The sequence below is a fragment of the Loxodonta africana genome, chromosome 16, assembly GCF_030014295.1.
Source record: "Loxodonta africana isolate mLoxAfr1 chromosome 16, mLoxAfr1.hap2, whole genome shotgun sequence".
In the NCBI taxonomy this organism is placed as follows: domain Eukaryota; kingdom Metazoa; phylum Chordata; class Mammalia; order Proboscidea; family Elephantidae; genus Loxodonta; species Loxodonta africana.
Genome location: NC_087357.1, coordinates 57,793,841 through 57,812,782, shown reverse-complemented (window position 1 = coordinate 57,812,782; position 18,942 = coordinate 57,793,841). Strand labels below are relative to the sequence as shown.

At 39.4% G+C, this 18,942-nt stretch overlaps 1 protein-coding gene across 1 annotated transcript in view; it reads left to right on the top strand.

Moving 5' to 3' along the window:
• The window catches only part of ANK3 (ankyrin 3), a 713,581-nt gene that overhangs the window by 562,844 nt on the left and 131,795 nt on the right, over nucleotides 1-18,942 (top strand). Inside the window, exons 14-19 of the mRNA XM_064269618.1 lie at nucleotides 1,170-1,268; nucleotides 2,967-3,164; nucleotides 4,759-4,857; nucleotides 5,145-5,243; nucleotides 11,889-12,086; nucleotides 15,748-15,846. Of these exons, the coding sequence (XP_064125688.1) occupies nucleotides 1,170-1,268; nucleotides 2,967-3,164; nucleotides 4,759-4,857; nucleotides 5,145-5,243; nucleotides 11,889-12,086; nucleotides 15,748-15,846 (792 nt within the window). The remainder of the gene's footprint in view (nucleotides 1-1,169; nucleotides 1,269-2,966; nucleotides 3,165-4,758; nucleotides 4,858-5,144; nucleotides 5,244-11,888; nucleotides 12,087-15,747; nucleotides 15,847-18,942) is intronic.

Sequence of the window (18,942 nt, the reverse complement as noted above, 5' to 3'; positions counted from 1 at the left end):
AAAAATAAAATAAGCAACATTCAGAACAGGAAGGGCAAGCTGTAAGGTCCTGCTTCTCACCCTGAGGGTAGGCCCCCAGTAAGACTTTTCTGGCAGCCAAATCAGCATGCCCAAGAGATAGAAACAGACCAGCCTCTCAGCTGCAATAGTCTTTCCTGGCACTAATGCCAGAAAGAGAATGGTTTCCTTCATAAAGAAAACACTGGGGTATATGCTGAAGAACATTTTCAGCATGTTTGAGTAAACACGATAACAAGTTTCATGTAAATGTGTCTTCCTTTGTGGCTCCACGGAAGTAGATGGTCTCTAAAGCAAAGTTAATTTCATAAAAGCAATTTAAAGGTGCTCATTTCTGGTACGAGAGAATATATATAATTCTTATTACTTCTTTTTACTTTTTCAATCTACTCATGTTTTCTCTAAAATAAGTAAATGAATGTTCCGAAGTAAACTCTATTTATTGAAAAGGACGGGGGAGGAAATGTCTAGTGGCAAAGAAAATGACCCCTTGGGATAGTGCCCAAAGACTAGGATACTGATCTGTTTAGATAACACAAGGAATGCAAACCAGCATCTGCAAGTGAAGTCTGGCCCTCAGGCCTGTTTATATGACCCAGTCTGGCCCTCGGGTGGATTTATATGACCTGTGCGGTGTTTTGTATTTAGTTTTGGCTTTGTGGTCCACATTTAAAACTTGAGAGCTTTATACCTATATCCAAAGTGCCACTTCTTTTTAACAATAGGAAGGTGTAGCATCCTGGGGCTGGCATTCCACACAGCTAAGGTGGCATTCTACAGGGGCCAGGTAGCAACTGCCCTGATTAAATAGGACACAGGGCTGTCCTGTTGAGCAGTAACCGCCTGCCGTGCCTCACTTTCACCCTCATCATCTTTTCACCCCTAATGAGGACACTCTGTAGATTATTGAGCAATGGTTCTGATACTGCTGGTGACTAGGCCTCCCTTGGGTTACACCAAATCCATGGCATCAGGAATCAGTCTCAGGTGAAATTCTTGTGTATCTGATTTCCTAGCCTTCCAATATAGAATGCCTTGGAACTATTTTTTATTTTAAAAAAATAATAACCCGAATCATAGGCTTTCTTCAAATAAAATATGTCACTTAACTTCAGAAGTGCAGTTAATTTACTATGCCATGTGTTCCCTAGAGAGGAGAAACAGCACTGCACATGGCAGCTCGATCAGGCCAAGCTGAAGTTGTGCGGTATCTGGTACAAGACGGAGCTCAGGTAGAAGCTAAAGCTAAGGTATGTGGAATACATGAAAAGTTTTGCTATTGAGGGAGGAGGGACTCTTGATTTTAATAAAATCTTTAAACATGTACATGTTCTTTTTCAAGAATATTTTCTTAAAATAGTGAACAAACTCCAGTGACTGAAGTTTCTACTCAAGTAAAATTTTGAGCAAACCCTTACCTTCATATTTGTTCATTGAGTCATTCCGTAAAATTAAAAAGAACAAGAACTTCATGCCAGAAATTGTTCTTGGCACATTGTTAATCCCTAAAAGATTAGGAATCAGCATGTAGGTGTGGTCCAGAGGTCTTCCTACTCTCAGGAGAATGACTTAAGCACAACGCTTCTAGAAAGTAGAATGGTTAAGAGAGGATATATTCTGTCTACACTGGATGACAAGAAACCTCCCATTTTATGAGGGTTGTTAGTTACATACAAAGCATTAAATATAGGGACTGGTTTTCACCCACAAGCTGAAATTGAGGATGGGAATTATAATGATGATTTATTAATGAGCAATGTGTATAACGATGGCTCAGAGACTGACTGCCTCAGCCAGATTGCTTGGGTTTGAATCTTGGTCCTCCATTTACTAGCTGTGTAACATTGGGCAAGTTAATTAACATCTCTGTGCCACGTTTCCTTACACAGTTTCTTCATCTAGAAAATGGGGATGATGATATTTGTAATTCGTAGGGTTGTTATGAGGAGTCATGAATTAATACAGATGGAGTACCTAGAACAGAGCCTGGGACATTGTAGGTGCTTAGTAAATGTATGGTGGTGGTGGTAGGGGTACATGAGGTTTTTCTTTGTCATCTATCTTTTTTATGATTCCAGTATTTCTCTTCCCTCTTGTGGCATCTCCACCAACTCTCCTCTTTTGCTTCCTACTGGTTACATGTATCTTCTTGCTTTGACCTTGACCCCCATCCTACCTACCCTTCCTGTGCTCTACTCTCCTCTCTGAACCTCCCATTCTTAATGGATTTACCTAAACTATCACATTCCTATAGGGGATTTCTTTCTGGAGAGCCACCACTAGCCCATAGGGCATCTTTGGGCAAATTAGGAAGATGCCCCTCCTACTTGGGGATAAGGGCCTAAGAGTACAGGACTTGGTGAGTGCCTCATGATTTGGGGTGAATTTTGATAAGGTGTTCCTACACTTTCTTGGAAGATGCAGCCCATGCCAGAGCAGGGTAGCTTTCACCACCCATTAGTCCCCTTGCCTGGAAGCCTTTGTACAGGGCACATCCGCTCAACACTACACTGGCCCCTCTTTTGTGACTCTGAGAAGGTAGAGCCAATAAAGTAATTCATACTATATGAGTGCCTGGTAACTGGTGGAAGTATAACCCTCCCAGGTATTTGTGTTTTACCAGGATCTATTCCCTTGACTACCAAAACAGGAATCTTTAGAGGTTAAAAATTAAATTATGCCAGGTAGTCATATGGACAGTTTACAGATGGAACTGCCTTTCACAGTTCTCATACTGATAGGTAATACCAAGGGTATTTAAAGAGCTTAGCTCCACCATCTCCACCTTTCTTAACCTTAAAGAAAAAGATAAATGAAATAATTTTTAGCATTGAATTGAAGAGTTGATTGTAGCCTCTGATCCCAAGCAGCTAAAATTCTCTGAATTTTTACAATGGCACCATTGTGTTGTCAGCTCATCACCTTTGCATTTCTGCCTTTCCATTTAGGATGACCAAACCCCACTCCACATTTCAGCCAGACTGGGGAAGGCAGATATAGTACAACAGCTGCTGCAGCAAGGAGCATCCCCAAATGCAGCCACAACTTCTGGGTACACCCCACTTCATCTTGCAGCCCGAGAGGGGCATGAGGACGTAGCCGCATTCCTTTTGGATCATGGCGCATCTCTATCTATAACAACAAAGGTATGAAAGCGAGTCTCAGAATCCTGGTGCGTCCCCCAAAATGCATCCTTATTACAACTCCCAACACAGTAATAGGTGCAGAAGCATTGGAATCCCGGGGTGATCATTGTCATGGCTAGCACAGCCTTGGGGCAGGGGAGGATAGTTGTTTGTATTTTGTGGGTTTTTTGTTTTTCCTTTTTGGCCTTGAGTTTCTCCGTACATTATCTTCTAGTGAAGCCTTATTGATATCTAGAATCAGAGATTTCTTGCAAGTTATTTAATAGACTGAAATGGTGGTTTAAAAACATAGCTACCAATTTCTTATACTGATCCCAAGTATATGGACCCCATTATACTCAGCTGGGCAGGTACTTTTATAATAGTTGCCAATCAGGTGAATTTTTCCGTGTTCTTTTTGTTTGTTTGTTGTTGTTATCTTGTCCAATTTATGTTTTGATTTTTTTATCTTGACTCTGATGCCTTGGAGTACCACCCTACCACTCAGTTCCTCTGCATGTGTAGAATGAAACTTTGGAGTGCATTTTTCTTGTAATACTAAATGAAAACCTAGCAAGTATGACAAGAAGATGAATTGGCCTACGTCATGTCTTAGAAATCTAAGAAATCCAGAAATTGGTAATATGCTGCCTTATTAGGATGTTGATAAGAAGCATTAATGTGTCATCAATGCAGAAGATAATTATAAGTACCTGGAGAACAATCTAGATAAATGATGACTACCTCAGACTTCATCTTCTGTGATTTTTTTAAGGCTTTTCAGTATAATTGAGAAGCAAATTCCTGGCTCTTTTTAAACACGTGAAACAGAATAGTAGATAATGGCGTTTGTGGTGCCCAGTACCTTTACCTTGCCAGTTGCCCATGACTTCTGCCTTGTTATGGTGTCATGAGGTTGTGTATTGATGACTCTCCAGTCCGTGACTCATGCTTGGGGCCCTCCCTGACAGCTCATCCTGACTAACCGGTTTATACTAAGGTGCTTCTAGGAGGTGAAAGGAAGGGAGAGCTGCTACTCAATTCTCAGCATCTAATTCTGCCATTTTTATTGAGCTTTATTCAGTTCTCCTGTGGTGGCAAAGGTGAGAGACACTCTGGCTCCTGCTCCTGCACGTGCATAAGGATATGTGTATTCATGGAAAAACTGAGAAAAAGGAAGAGAAAGGGCCCGATCTTGATGATGAGAGATTCCAGGAGGTCCTGATTTGACCTTGATTTTCTCAAACATTCCCTTCTAGATGCTCTCCAAATTGGGCCTGGGACCCTGTAGCCTAGTCTTCCCACAATATGAAATCCAAGAATGGCCCTGGAATAAGCCCCAGATCCAGCCATCCAATCTCATCTTGGTCAAATGCCTGAGAAGTCCCAGAATTAATGGCACGTTGTGGCTCAGGCAGCAGAAAAAGAAAGATTAGAGATTCTGGCATGTTCTGCTCATCGCTGGTGATAAGCGGATGCAACTCTTTATCTACCAGTCTTGGTTCTTAAATAACAGGCTTAACTGTCCTTCATCATCAGAATGACTCTTCAGTTCCAGAAAAGTGATATCCTTATGTCATTTCTATTTTCCATTGTATTATGTTTCTTTTTTCAGAAAGGATTTACTCCCCTTCATGTGGCAGCAAAATATGGGAAACTTGAAGTAGCCAACCTCCTGCTACAGAAAAGTGCATCTCCTGATGCTGCTGGGAAGGTATGAGGTCATCGGCCACCCTGTAACAAGCCACTTCCATGACAACCAAACAAGCAGTTGCTAATATTCACCAACCACCACTCAGATGATAACTCAGTTTTATTTAAGTCTCACTAGGATGAAGGAGACTTGGGAAATAGGAGGTGAATGTTGGGGTCCCAGTATTGCAGAAACTGTAATGTAAATTATGCTCCATGTTGCGTCCAATCTAATCCACTTTCCTAAATCTAGACCTCTGATGTTAAGGCTCCCGTGACACCGGTTGTTGTTTCTGCACATGTTTTCAGAGCGGACTAACTCCACTGCATGTAGCTGCACATTACGATAACCAGAAAGTGGCCCTTCTGCTTTTGGACCAAGGAGCCTCACCTCATGCGGCTGCAAAGGTACCTATAATTCAACAGCATGAGGAGACTGATGGGCTGTGTCTGTCGGTCTCTATAGATACATCTACATGGTTTTTCTTTGCCTGCAATGCCCTCCTAGCTTAGGTGCCACTTAAAATCACAGAAATTAAAGCTCCTTGGGAAATTGGTCCCTTCAGCTTTTTAGCCAACTAGGGTGGTAGATGCTCAATAAATATTTATTTGTCAGTTGATTTTTCTTGAAAATCCAGGACGTCTTGGAGCCTGGAGATGGGAAGAAGTTGGAGAGCTCTTTAGCCAGATTAAAAACATGAACGTAGCCTGAGGGAGTAAGAAATTTTGGATTTGTCCGAGTCGTCAAATATGTGTTACATTTTCCTGGCCGTAAAATATTGCCTTCGCATTGCTTATTGGTGTTTAATACCCTAGGTTGGGAAGTTTTGTGTATGTATTTTTGTTATTGCTAAGGACAGTCTTTATTCTTTCTGTTAGAGCATGTTTGACCAGTAGACAACCTAGATTTCTCATGAAAGAGATGCGTGGAGTAGGCAGCGTCTTTATCACTCTGGGATTCTGAATCAATAGACAAGTCAGAAAGAAGAGTTTATTTAAAGACGGGGTTTTGTTTTTTGTTGTTGTTTGTTTATTTGTTTTTAAAGTTCTTAAAATTAAGTACACTGGCATGAAGTTTCTGCCTGGGAACTTAGTGTTTGAGCTTTGTAGTTTGTTTATTTGTTTTGTTTTTAATTTTATTGTGCTTTTGGTGAAAGTTTACAGCTCAAGTTAATTTCTCATTCAAAAATTTATACACATTATTTTGTGACATCAGTTGCAATCTCTACTAAAAACAGGTTTTGACAAATTATTAGTGATCAGGAGGCTACGGTCAGAGAATACAGGAATGATAGATACCGTGATTTAAAGGTTGGCAAATTCTTGTACTAAGTACTGGTGGATGAAGGATCTTTTAGCATCACTAATGCTTTCTCCATCTTTGTTTCACTATTCCGTTTTAGGGCAGCTTCAGTCCTCTTCTTTAAACATAGTACTAAGACCAAATGTCTTGTACACACAGGTCAGTGAACTTGGGCCCTTCGAAGTTACTTTAGATACTTGAAGAAATAATATTTTCAGGTACTTTCTTCATTTAGAGAATAGGATGTCCTTGACAGGTATTTCTCCTCAGAGCCTCCTTTCCTGCATTTCTCAATCATTTCCTGCCCCGTACTCTCCAGAATATACCCAGTTAAATCTACAATTCAAAATCAAACCCCCAAACCTGCTTTTCATCTAACTGCCGTTTTCTGACCTTGACAAACATACTTTCTATCGTAAAACCACGTATTAACTTTTGATAAAAGCTCTATTTAAAAAAATGAGAAAATTTTATAATGAAATATAATAGCTGCCCATTTTATTTTGGTGTATTTTAATATCCCTTTGAGCTAGGATCGCCTTTCTTATATTAGAAATAACACCAGCTTCTTTGTAGGTAACCAATAAATAATTAATAAGTGAACTATTCATTCCTTACGTGGGAGTAATAATTTTGTCATGGCTGGTGCCAAGCAGTTTAGAGTTGACAGGAGTTATAAAGTAATAAGTGCAACTGAATGAGTCCAATCCACCTTTCCACCCACAAATAACTCTTAAACAGGTCTTGACAAAGAGTTGAAAAGCAGACATGTAAGTAAGTAATTCATTAGTTGCAACATCTCTTTAGTCTTAGATGTATCTTTTATAGTCAATTAAAAAAGGCTTTTCTAATCGACATCAATTCTTATTCCCATAGCACAAGTGCCTGCGTAAAAGCCTCTGTAATGCCATCTCTGCTGTGTGTAGAACCACCCCCATCTTCTGTGGCAGTGGTCCTGTTCAGGGGCTTTGTCTAGAATTTGAAACTGAGCCATAAAAAACAAAAACCAAGCTCATTGCTGTCGAGTCGATTCCAACTCATGGCAACCTTATAGGACAGAGTAGAACTGTCCCATAGAGTTCCCAAGGAGTACCTGGTGGATTTGAACTGCCAACCTTTAGGTTAGCAGCCGTAGCACTTAACCACTACGCCACCCGGGTTTCCTGAAACTGAGCAAAGCCAGTTATATCAGGTATGGATTGGGTTCAGCTGCTAGAAATGAGACCCAGGTACAGTGGTGTCAACAGATAAGGCTCTATTTTTCTCATCTCATAAGCAGCCAGGAGGTAGGCAGTAGGTGATGTTGGCTTAGGGTGTTGAGGCAAGTTCCCTGTGATGTTCTTGGCCTTTCCTTCCAGACACTGTTGGGGCTCAGGTCCCCTTTCTAGGCAGCAAGTGGGAAAGTCAGCATAATAGGGCTTTCCCAGAAACTCCACCAAGCCACTTCTGTTTACATCTCATTGGCTACTTCTATATGCAAGGGAGGTGGGGAAAGGTAATTTTTCAGCATGCTACCAGAGGTTCTTCTACTAAGAAGCAGGGAGAACAGATACAGGGTAGGCAAATAGCCTCCTCTACTCCAGGGAAGCTCAGGCGTTTCTGAATTCTGGCAGTGGCGAGAAATCGGGGACAAAGTCTCATTAAGGTGTGATTAGCATATGGATGTGACAGCGGTGATATCAGTGATAGCTCCTCCTCGAATCACAGCTTTTGTTCTTTTTTCTTAGAGCATGCGATGCTTTCTTCTGTCCCTTTCTTAACTGTTTTAGAATTGCCAAATATTTTCTTACTTATACATGCCCTTCTACAGACATGTTATTTTAGGTTGGGAGGAAGCTGAAAAAGTAGATGGGGTATTATAACTCATATTAGCAGAGCTGTTGCCAGCTGGACACTGTGCTTGAAGGAGCAGTGGCTTGAGTTTGGGCATAACCTGGGTACTAATTGTAGAAGGAAACCAAACCAAACCAAACCAAACCCTTTGCCATCGAGTCAATTCAGACTCATGATGACCTCATGTGTTACAGTGTAGAATGAGCACCATAGGGTTTTCTTGGATGTCATTTTTACAGAAGCAGATCGCCAGGCCTTTCTTCCACAGTGCCACCTAAAAAAAAAAATTTAGGGTGGGTTGAAATCACCAATCTTTTAATTAGTAGTCGAGCACAAAATATTTGCACCATCCAGGGACCTGTGGAAGGGATAGTGAGCCTTAACTTATTGTCAGGTTTCTCCTCCATAAAAATGTGCAATGTGTCTGTTGATATAGATCAGAAGAGAAGGTTGTGAAAGTATTTGGAAAAAATACAAATTATGGTGTAAATATGGAGCCCTGGTGGCGCACAAGTTAGGCACTTGGCTGCTAACTGAAAGGTTGGTGATTTGAACCTACCTTTTTAGCAGCTCTGCGGGAGAAAGACCTGGAGATGTACTTCCATAAAGATTACAGCCAAGACCATCCTATGGGGCAGTTCTGCTCTGTCACATGGGGTCCCTATGGGTCAGAACTGACTAAATGACACCCAACAACAGCAACAATGATGTAAATACTACATATTATTTTTTTATTATTTAAAATTACATTTGCTTTCATTTTCATCTGGAAATGCACACAGACATGGCAAGCACTTAGTCCTCTGTGTTAGTTATATTGTTATGTTATGCTAGGTTATGTTACATTAAGATTATCCTGCAGTTGAATTTTATACAATTTTTTCTTCCAATAAATGCATCTGTCTCCTTTCATTTGGCAAATAAGAATCATTTTACTTTCTAGAAATTAGAAAGACCACAGAAAATTTAGAAAATTCCATTATAGGCCTTAAGATAAGCTAGTTATTTATGATTCGAATATATATCTTAAGTATTTCTGAGATTAACTTTTCATTCTAAAAGAATACCATGAGTTGTTTTTCCCTTTATACTTTATTCTGTATCTTTGATAAGGAGCTCTGGATAAACCACTAATCAGTAGCTTGCCTGGAATTGGCATGAGTTATAGAAGATGTCAAAGGTTCTCTTGATGAGTATTTTTTTAGGGCCTAGGACTTTTGAGAGGAGTTTAGAAGTAATCAAGAGGATTGTTGTATCTGAAGGAGCCTTGGTGCCACAGTGGTTAAGCATTTGGCTGCTAATTGGAAGGTTGTTAGCAGTTCAAATCCACCAGCTGGTCCACAGGAGAGAGATGTGGCAATCGGCTCTGTAAGGATTACAGTATTGGAAACCCTATGGGGACAGTTCTGCTCTGTCTTATACTGTCGCTATAAGTCAGAATCGACTCGACGGCAATGGGCTTTTTGGATTTTGTTGTGTCTAAGAGAATACTGACCTGCCTTAACCTTTGTTTGAGAAGTGACCAACTGGAAAGTTATATCAGTAGTAAAAGCAAAAAGAGATAAGATGCATAGTAGGAAGCTAATCTCTGATTGTATGTTGCCTTTACCGCTCAGGTTAGCTAATGTTAGACATAGGATTAATTTGATTTCCTATTTTGGTGTTGCTTTGAGAATTTTCTCTCTTACATGGGGCAGGGAGGGTAAAAGAGTTCACCGCCTCCTGTCACTCATGGTGGAGTTGGGCTTCATCCAAAGCTCCACATTCAGCCCAAAGGCGTTGGTCTCTGAAGGGTGTGTCTGAGCAAAGGGCCAAATGCTTCCCGGGGCAGCTGGGGTTTCCAGATGGCAATAGGTTGAGACTAAAAATAGGGATATAAAATCTTCTACCCAGGCTCATCCAGTTACAGAGGCTGGTTTCAGAAGAGTCTGGAAGTGACATTTCCACTTTGCATGGGTTGACAGTCAATAGCCTAAATCTCCCTCAATCAATTAGAGAGTGTTTTTCAAGTGAGAAATACTGTCAGACTAGGAGATGCCAGTGACTTGAAATACAAGGGTTAATTGTGGTGGGCTGGCTAATCTGTGGGTGCAGCAGCCCCCAGAGCCCTCTGGGTTGTTTCCAAACTATCCTCATTGCTTTAACAACTTCAACTTGATCCAAACTTATTGTCTAGATTTTGATCATATCCCTGAATATAAATCCTCAAAATCCTCTTTCTCTAAATCCTCTTGTCTGTTTAAAGAAAAAAAAAATTGTAATTTGCCCTTGGCATACTTTATATAGTCAGATTCATGTCGGTGTCAAAATATAATCTTGCATTTCCCTTAAATGACTGTGAACCAGGACAAGGTCCCCAAAGCCTTTTCTCAGGGCAGGGAACTCTGAAGGCTCCTGAGGCATAGCTAATTAATTATTTGTCAAAGGTGTTTTGGTTGAGGTTGCTCTACCTCTGAGCGTCAGGGGTCAGCCAAGAGAAGGACGCCAGAATGTCCTGAAGCTCTAGTAAGAATTCCTTTCTTCATTTAATAAATATTTGCCAGTTAAAAGGTACTAGAGATACAAAGATAAATATATATGTACCCTCGGTAAGTTTATACTTTAGTAATAGAAGACAGATATCTAAGCAGACTCTTATTAGAGTTAGCTGGATGGACATGGGAGGGGAGCGAAGGGGAAGTAAAAGACATCAAGTAGGACTTGACCCTGCTGACTTTTCACATGACAGATAGATGCTGGCCTAGTGGGCAAGTTGGGGAGAAGTATTCTTGGTAAAACAGCCAAAACAGAGAAACCTCAGGCAAGATGTTGTTTAGGAGACTTGCAGGAAGATTAGTCCAGCGTTGTTGTTGTTATTAGCTGCCGTCGAGTAGGCTCGGACTCATGGCAACCTTATGTATAGTAGAACAAAACATTGCCTGATTCTGGTGCCGTCTGCATGATCATTGGGGTGTTTGAGACCATTGTTGCAGCTATGTATTGTGTCAGTCCATCTCATTGAAGGTTTCCCTCATTTTTACTGATCCTCTGCTTAACCAAACATGATGTCCTTTTCTAGTGAATGGTCTTTCCTGAGGATATGTTCAAAGTAAGCGAGGCAAAGTTTTGCCACCCTCACTTCTAAGGAGCATTCTGATTACATTTCTTCTAAGACTGATGAAGCGCAGAGCATAGAGACTGCATTTTGGTGAAACAGGAAATCAGACGGGCAGATCATGGCAGATTATAGCATCTTGACTGCTGGGAAAATTAGAATTTTTAACTTTTTGGCAATAGATGGGCATTAAAAAATAGGAAAACCCCTTTACTGTCAAATTGATTCCAACTCATGGTGACCGCATGTGCTACAGAGTAGAACTGCCCATAGGATTTTCTTGGCTGTAATCTTTATGGAAGCAGATTGCCAGGCCTTACTTCCACAGTGCTGCTGCGTGGGTTCAAACCACCAACGTTTATGTTAGTAGACAAGCGCAAGCTATTTGCACCACCCAGGAACCATAGATAACCAATCAAAAAGTTTTAAAGACGGAATGATGACTATGCCCCAATGGTACCATATAGTGTGTTGTTTCCCAGCAGGGGTTCTTCCCATCCCCACTTTAAGTAAAACAAATAATTGTTGAGCACCTACTAACATATTTCCTTGTAAAAGGGAAATTTCCTTTTGGAAAACTGGTGATACAATCAACAATAGGTACTCTGACTCTCTCACGTTAAATTATCTGAATTAAATTATGTTTCCCCTTGTTAGGAATGAGGGTACTACATTAAGGGGTTGATTTGTCAGTGTTTGCTTACTAAATCACGATTTCTTTAAGCAAAGAAAATCACTAGAAAGAGAGCATACTGTTTGAAAATGCACTGTACACATTTTTATCTTGTTCCTGGGCATGTGACCAAGTGATTCGTGTTGACAGAATGGTTATACGCCACTGCACATCGCTGCCAAAAAGAACCAGATGGACATAGCGACAACCCTGCTGGAGTATGGTGCTGATGCAAACGCGGTTACCCGGCAAGGAATTGCTTCCGTCCATCTTGCAGCTCAGGAAGGACACGTGGACATGGTGTCGCTACTCCTCAGCAGAAATGCTAACGTGAACCTGAGCAATAAGGTAGCCTTTTCTATTCTCTACAAAACGTACGTCACAACAAAATCTTACCCCACAGGAAGGTCACCAAAGATTCATGAAATATTTAGGTGAAATGGAAAGTGTAAAATATAATATTGGACACAGATGTTTACCAAAGTATTATTTATCATAGCAAAAACTTGAAAATAATATGTTTAACAACAAGAGAGTGGTAAATAAATATTTGCGAAGTCATGCAGTTGAGTAACACAAAGTCCACGAAGTAAAATGAGGTCCAGAAAGTTTTCGGAATAACATGAAGAAGCTCTTTTTAAGAATGTTAATTGAAAGAGCAACGTTATTATTTTACCAGAACATAGCAAATAACAAGTTGCAAATTATAGTCTGCTGATTCATTCCACAGTCATGTTTTGGGTGTCTACTCCTTGCCCATCTCAGGTTTAAATCCCAGGTTCCAAAGAGAAATTGGACACAGTGCTGCCTTCAGAGAGTTCTTTTTAAGAAAAGAAAATTTAGAGTAGCTGTTTTATCGAACAGATTCGAAAGGTTGTCAGCTTACAGATCTAGTCTTTATATATAAATTGGCAATAAAGACTTTGATAACTCTTCAGACACTCTTGCCCTCATCATTGATATCTGCTTGTATTAAAAAAAGGATCAGAGTGTTGTCAAGCAAAGTGAAAGTTCAGCCCACAATTGGTCAGAAACACTAATGAAGTTACTGCCTCTCACTGCATGTGTGAGAGAAATTAAGTTTATGGAACTGCTTGTTAATACCTGAGTCTGAGATCTACCCAAAACACAGAACAGATATTTCCAGATCTTCAAATAGCATGAAACTCTGTAAATGTGCCCCGGAATTCTTGAAAATCAACCTGACTGCCAGTTGCTGTCAAGTGAGTTCCAGCTCATGGCCACCTCATGTGTGTCAGAGTAGAACTGTGCTCCAGGGAGTTTTCAATAGCTGATTTTTCAGAAATAGTTAACCAAACCTTTCTTCTAAGGCACCTCTGGGTAGACTCGAACCCCCAGCCTTTCAGTTAGCAGCCAAGTGTGTTAACTGTTGCACCACCCAGAGGCCCCTGATAATTCACACAGCCAGGCATTTACCTTCTCCTCTTCCTGTTGGATCATGGCACAGTATGGCTGGCATATCTCAGCCATAGCATAGATAGTAGAGTTTCAAGATAGCAATAGTCTGTGGTGACAAGTAACAAGTAATTAAATATTTCTAAAATATATGTCCTGAGTTTAGGAATCACAGAAACCTGGCTCTAACTGGATGTATGATTTGGGCAAGTTAGGTGACCTCTCTGAGCCTCAGTTTCATCCTCTAGCAAATGAAGAGAAAAAATATTTACTTCACAGAGATGTCATGAAGATTAACTGAGATCATGTTTAGCACCTTCTTCTAAGTAGTACAAAAACATATAGTTATCTTAATTTTGGACTTTTCACAATTTTGAGAAAAAATTACTTTGCACTAATCTAAATTCCCAAGGTTGTAACTTAACAGAGTCTTTAGATCAAAAGACATACTTTGGAAGCCACGGAAACTTTTTCAGTGTTAGTGTCTTGAAAATCCTTTTTGATCATTACAGCAGAAGCACATTCTTCTTTTTTTCTTTTTTTTTCTGGTATACTTGATTTTTCGCTGTCTTTCGTTGTAAACATTAAAAAGAATGCACGTCTCACCATTTGAATGTGACTCACCAGGCAATTTCAAATATTCATTATAATCTGGATTTGTTTGAGTTTTTGAGTTTTCAAAACTTATTGACCAGCCTTTTAATAGTTTGCTACGAAATTCAACTTGTCTTAATTGAAATAGAAGACCTTACTTTCTCAAACTGAAGCCTGTTCTGGCATCAACTAGAGTGTATTGTCGCTTCTGAATCCAGAATATTGTGTTTTTTAAAATTCTGCCTCAAAGAGCCCACATTGACTTGGGAAAGACAGACAAGAAAACAGAGTTTAGATGCAGAATTATGATGCTCCTAATAGAGTTGTGCACACAGATGTAACAATAAGACCCTTTGTCTGGACAGGAAGAGAGGAAAGCTAGAAGTGGCTCCATGCTGAAGGTAGAGGATGGATAAACCATGGGGACAGTGTGAACATAGACCCGGGTGGGGGGTGAACGATGAGAAATTAGCACATGTACACAAAACTCATTCCCCAAACCTTGCTGAGAACCACTCAGTAAAGTATCTCCAGAGTTTTGAAAATTCTCAAACTTAGAATAGGTGATAACAGCTCTTTTACAAAATGTTGTGGCTGAAAAGTCTCTTTCCTCTGAAGTGGAATGTGGAACATTGTTCTATGATTATGTCAATGTTTGGGCGGTGCCAATTTTGGCCATGGTTTATTTTTCTCAAATTTCAGGTGAATGCATCAGTCCCCCATTTCAGACTTCCTCTTTTTTCAGTTTGAGTGAGTTTCCTCCCAAATTCCGTATACATTATTGAATGTCACCAGCAAATAACTCTTCCTGAATCCTCTAATTTGTTTGGTGAAATAGCAGCCCCTAAATAAATGACGTTCAGCAAGGAGAAGGCTCTGTACCCTTCCTGCCGCTGCTTTTGATCCACTCCTTTCCTCTGCCAAATAGGACAGGCTGATGTTCTCATTGCTCAGGTTATAGAGAGGAAGAGAGAAGGCTTTAGAACTCAAGAAATTAATGTCTGTGCTTGTAATGGATGAAAGAAAGAAATCTGCAAGCATTACAGCAACTCAGCTGCTCTTAAATATTATTTATGGAAAAAAAAATGCTTCACAATTGGAGGATTTTTAAACCAGAGTGCCAGTCTCAGTAATTTTTTTTTCCCCCTTGGCCATTGGAACAATCATATGGTCAACATATTCTATGGTAGGGTCATTTTCAAATATTCTGTCTCTTTAAGGCTATATGCCATCTAATGGCCTGGAAATTCTCAGAATATTCACGCTACATTTCACAGATGATCTTTCCGACCCAGAAGCAACATGTAGAAAATATTTGTCAGGCTTTGGGTATTAATGTTTGAAGGAGAAAATATCAGCATCGTATGTCAGTATTCACTGGGGCCTGCCTTGGAAAATAATTTTTATTTTACTTGTTTTTGCTGGGTTATTACCATTAGTAATGTTTTTAAAATCTTGCAAAAATTTGTTAAAAAAAAAAAAAAAAAGTATTTTTTTGGAGATGAACACCAAAGAATGCAAGGGAAAATGGCATCACGTTTTGTTCTCAGCTGGGATTTGCTTTAAAATTCTTTTGCAATGAAAAGGCAAAGAAGGGACGGACCAAGCAAATGTGGGAAATCCTTAATAATTGCCAAAGCTGGGATGACTATACAGGGTTCATTGAACCAAGCCCTCCAGTTTTGAGTATGTTTGAAATTTTTCATTAAGCCAATAGATAACAATGTTACCTCAGTGCTAATATGGTACAGTATATAAACATATTCTATAGATTTTTTTCATGTGAAAATTTGGGCTTATTATCCTAGAATTTGGAAACTCTGGTGGCATAGTGGTTAAGCGTTGGGCCGCTAACCAAAAGGTCAGGTCAGCAGTTCGAATCCACCAGGCGCTCCTTGGAAACCCTATGGGGCAGTGAATTCACAACTTGCTCCTTCTACATGGCTGTGTGTACTGCATTTTCTCTTGTAAGATGACTGTGGACTTGAATCTTTTGCAGAGTGGCCTGACCCCGCTCCATTTGGCTGCTCAAGAAGACAGGGTGAATGTGGCCGAAGTCCTCGTAAACCAAGGGGCACATATAGATGCTCAGACAAAGGTATCTCTCCCCTCATACAAAAAGAATGCACCTGTACAATGTGTCAGTTGGTGGCTGCTGTGTGGAAGCAACTACAGTTTTATGGGGGTGGGGGTGGGGCCTTCCATCTTTTATTCGTAATATTTCAAATGTTTATTTGTGCAAAGGACATCAAAGCTCTGGTTGTAATGTCCCTGGTGCTGTTGTCTTTAATGAGGGGACATTTTCCTAACTGCATATCAATATTGTTCTATAATAACACTATTGATTCCTTATTAAAGTGGATTCATGTTTCAAGGGCAGAAGGTGAAAGCTTGTACCTTTATTGGTTTTGTAACTGGCTAAAAAAAATACATGTAAAAAACATTTAGCAGTAATTCTGTGACCTCAGCTTTGTTCAGACATAATTTATGAAAAAGGATAAATTAAGGTTTATTTGATTATTACTTGCTTTCTAAATCCATAATAGTGTCATGTGTATTCATTTTCCTTTTCTCCCTCTCTCTCTTTTCCCTTTCCCCTTTTCATGGCCAAAATAACTCTCTTTGCAAAAAGCAAGTAAGAATTCAAAATTACAGATTAATCTCCTGTAATTTCAAACTCAAAAAAAAAACTAGTGCCATCGATCAATTCTCAGATAAGAAAAATGTATGTTTTGTGTCATCACCATAATTAATTTCATTTCTCTTGAACATTTTCTTTGAGTGTTTAATTTTGTTCCTTCTTCATATTAAACTGTTTTGTCTATTTTAAAACAGAACCTTTTTTCTATGTGCCACATGGACACACAAAAAAGAGTGCTTATTAAATGTTATATTGTGAATAAAAATATTTTATGTATAATATAGGTAAGTTCTGAGGTATATGTGAACAGATATTGAAGATACAAATAATATCCTCAGGAATTAGTGAGGTAAAAAAAGTATCGCAGATGTCAAAATCAGACTGAATTTAGCTTATTTTCTTTATTTTGCTTAGATATTTTCAGGAGTAAAGAATTTCCTACTTTGGAAATTTGCAACTTCATGATAAATATAAACACCTCCCAAAAAAACGCATTGCCATGAGTCATTTCCGACTCATAGCGACCCTATAGGACAGAGTAGAACTGCCCCATAGGGTTGCCAAGGAGTGGCTAGTGGTTTGAACTGCTGACCTTTTGGGTAGTGACTGAACTTTTAACCACTGTGCCACCAGGGCTCCATGATAAATATAAAAAAATAGTCACCATATATTATTTTATGCATACACACATACACCATCCACAAAGACTTAAACACTTCTTTAGGTTATCTCTCCTTTTATATACATAAAACTCTAGAACGCAAGAACTAGGTCAAATTTCTCAATATTTTTCTGCTCCAACATATCCAAGGTATACACCAAAATTCAGTAAGGAACTATAGCAGTGACTAAATGGGTGGGGAAGAGGAGAAGGAAGGGTACTTTGAACCTTCTGCTCCTGATTTGTACTTATGACCCCTCAGTTTAAGAATCTCAGGTCTCTACCATGGTTTCTTCCTAACCCAGCCCAGCATAGGACACAGACGGTAATCATTTTTTGTACTTGGTATAATATATATGAAGCATATACTGTTTCCTCTTCCTTTCAAATTTTGCAGAATATCTCACTTCAGAAAGCCTCTGCCTGTCTCTTACAAATTATTTTCACTTCCTTTTTGTTCTCAGCCAAGATCACAGCCACCTAAAGGAATGAGGCTGTAATTGTCCCATAATCAGGAGAGTAGAAGTCCCAAGAGATGAGCTGCTTGCTTGAACTTGGTGCTTAACTTTGTGAATAAAGAGGCTAAAAATCTCATGAACTTTCTAATTCTTACTAGTGAAGAAGCGATCCCCAAGGAGCCTCTAGGTGCGATGTAGGATACCATTCATTCATTGGCTTAAATTAAAAAAAAAAAAATTTTTTTTTAATATTATGGACTGTTTTCTCTTGTGAGGAAAGACCAGAAAATCCTGGTAACAGCTTTTGTAGTCTTCCCACTAGCTTGCTCTCCCTGTGTGCCCCCTAATTCCTTTGTATTTAAAGCTTACCAAATCTTGTCAAACTGAATTGTACTGCTGGCCACAGGGTTAAATAGTCCATGTTGTTTGACTAAGATGAAGCCACTGCTTCTGCATTTACAAAGGGTAACGTCCTGAGACACTTCGTTTAGGCCACCCCTAAAACACGCTGCGGCATTGATTCTCAGGGGTACTGATTACAGATTTAATAGTTAAATTATATTTCTTTAAATATATTGAAATGAATATTTTATTTAAATGAATAGAAATATATTTTAAAAACATGAAATGTCTTGAGAGATTATTTGACATTCATTCATTTCACATACATTATAGAACTCCTATTACTTGCCAAATTCTTACCAGAGTGTTTGGACTACAAAAACAAGATACATATCTTGCCCTCACAGAATTCACAGTCTAGAGAGAAAGGCACGTGATGATAACAACAACAAAAATGAGCTAGGGACGAAATGACAGTTGACTTAGTTTGCTCTTATTGATACCAAATACCCTTTCATAATTTTTGACTTTTCACATGTCGTAAGTTTTTCCCCCAGTTTCTTCCCACACTCATTTTAGAAGTGAAAAACAAAGCAAGAAATCATAGAAAGAAAATTTTCAACTCTTTTTCTTTTTCGGGGTACTTAGAATTTCAACTATATTCCTTCCATAAATGAAATGCTGAGTTTATTTTCTAAAGGAAAATTTTCTGTTTTTATGAAATACGCTTTTCTGATCTCATTTATGCTGGGCAAACCTAGGAGAAAACTATTCATAAAAAATTTCTTACAGTCTTCCATGGATCTTTACCTGCATGTTATGAAGTTATATTTAGTGTAACATGTGACAAAAGAAAGACTTTACTTAAAAAGATAGCATCACCACATACAAATTGTAATACGTATATGTGTGTACACACACACACACATATATATGTACGGAGCCCTGGTGGTGTAGTCGTTAAGAGTTTGGCTGCTAACCAAAAGGTCAGCCGTTCAAATCCACCAGCTGCTCCTTGGAAACCCGATGAGGCAGTTCTGCTCTATCCTATAGGGTCACTATGGGTTGGAACTGACTCGACAGCACCTAACA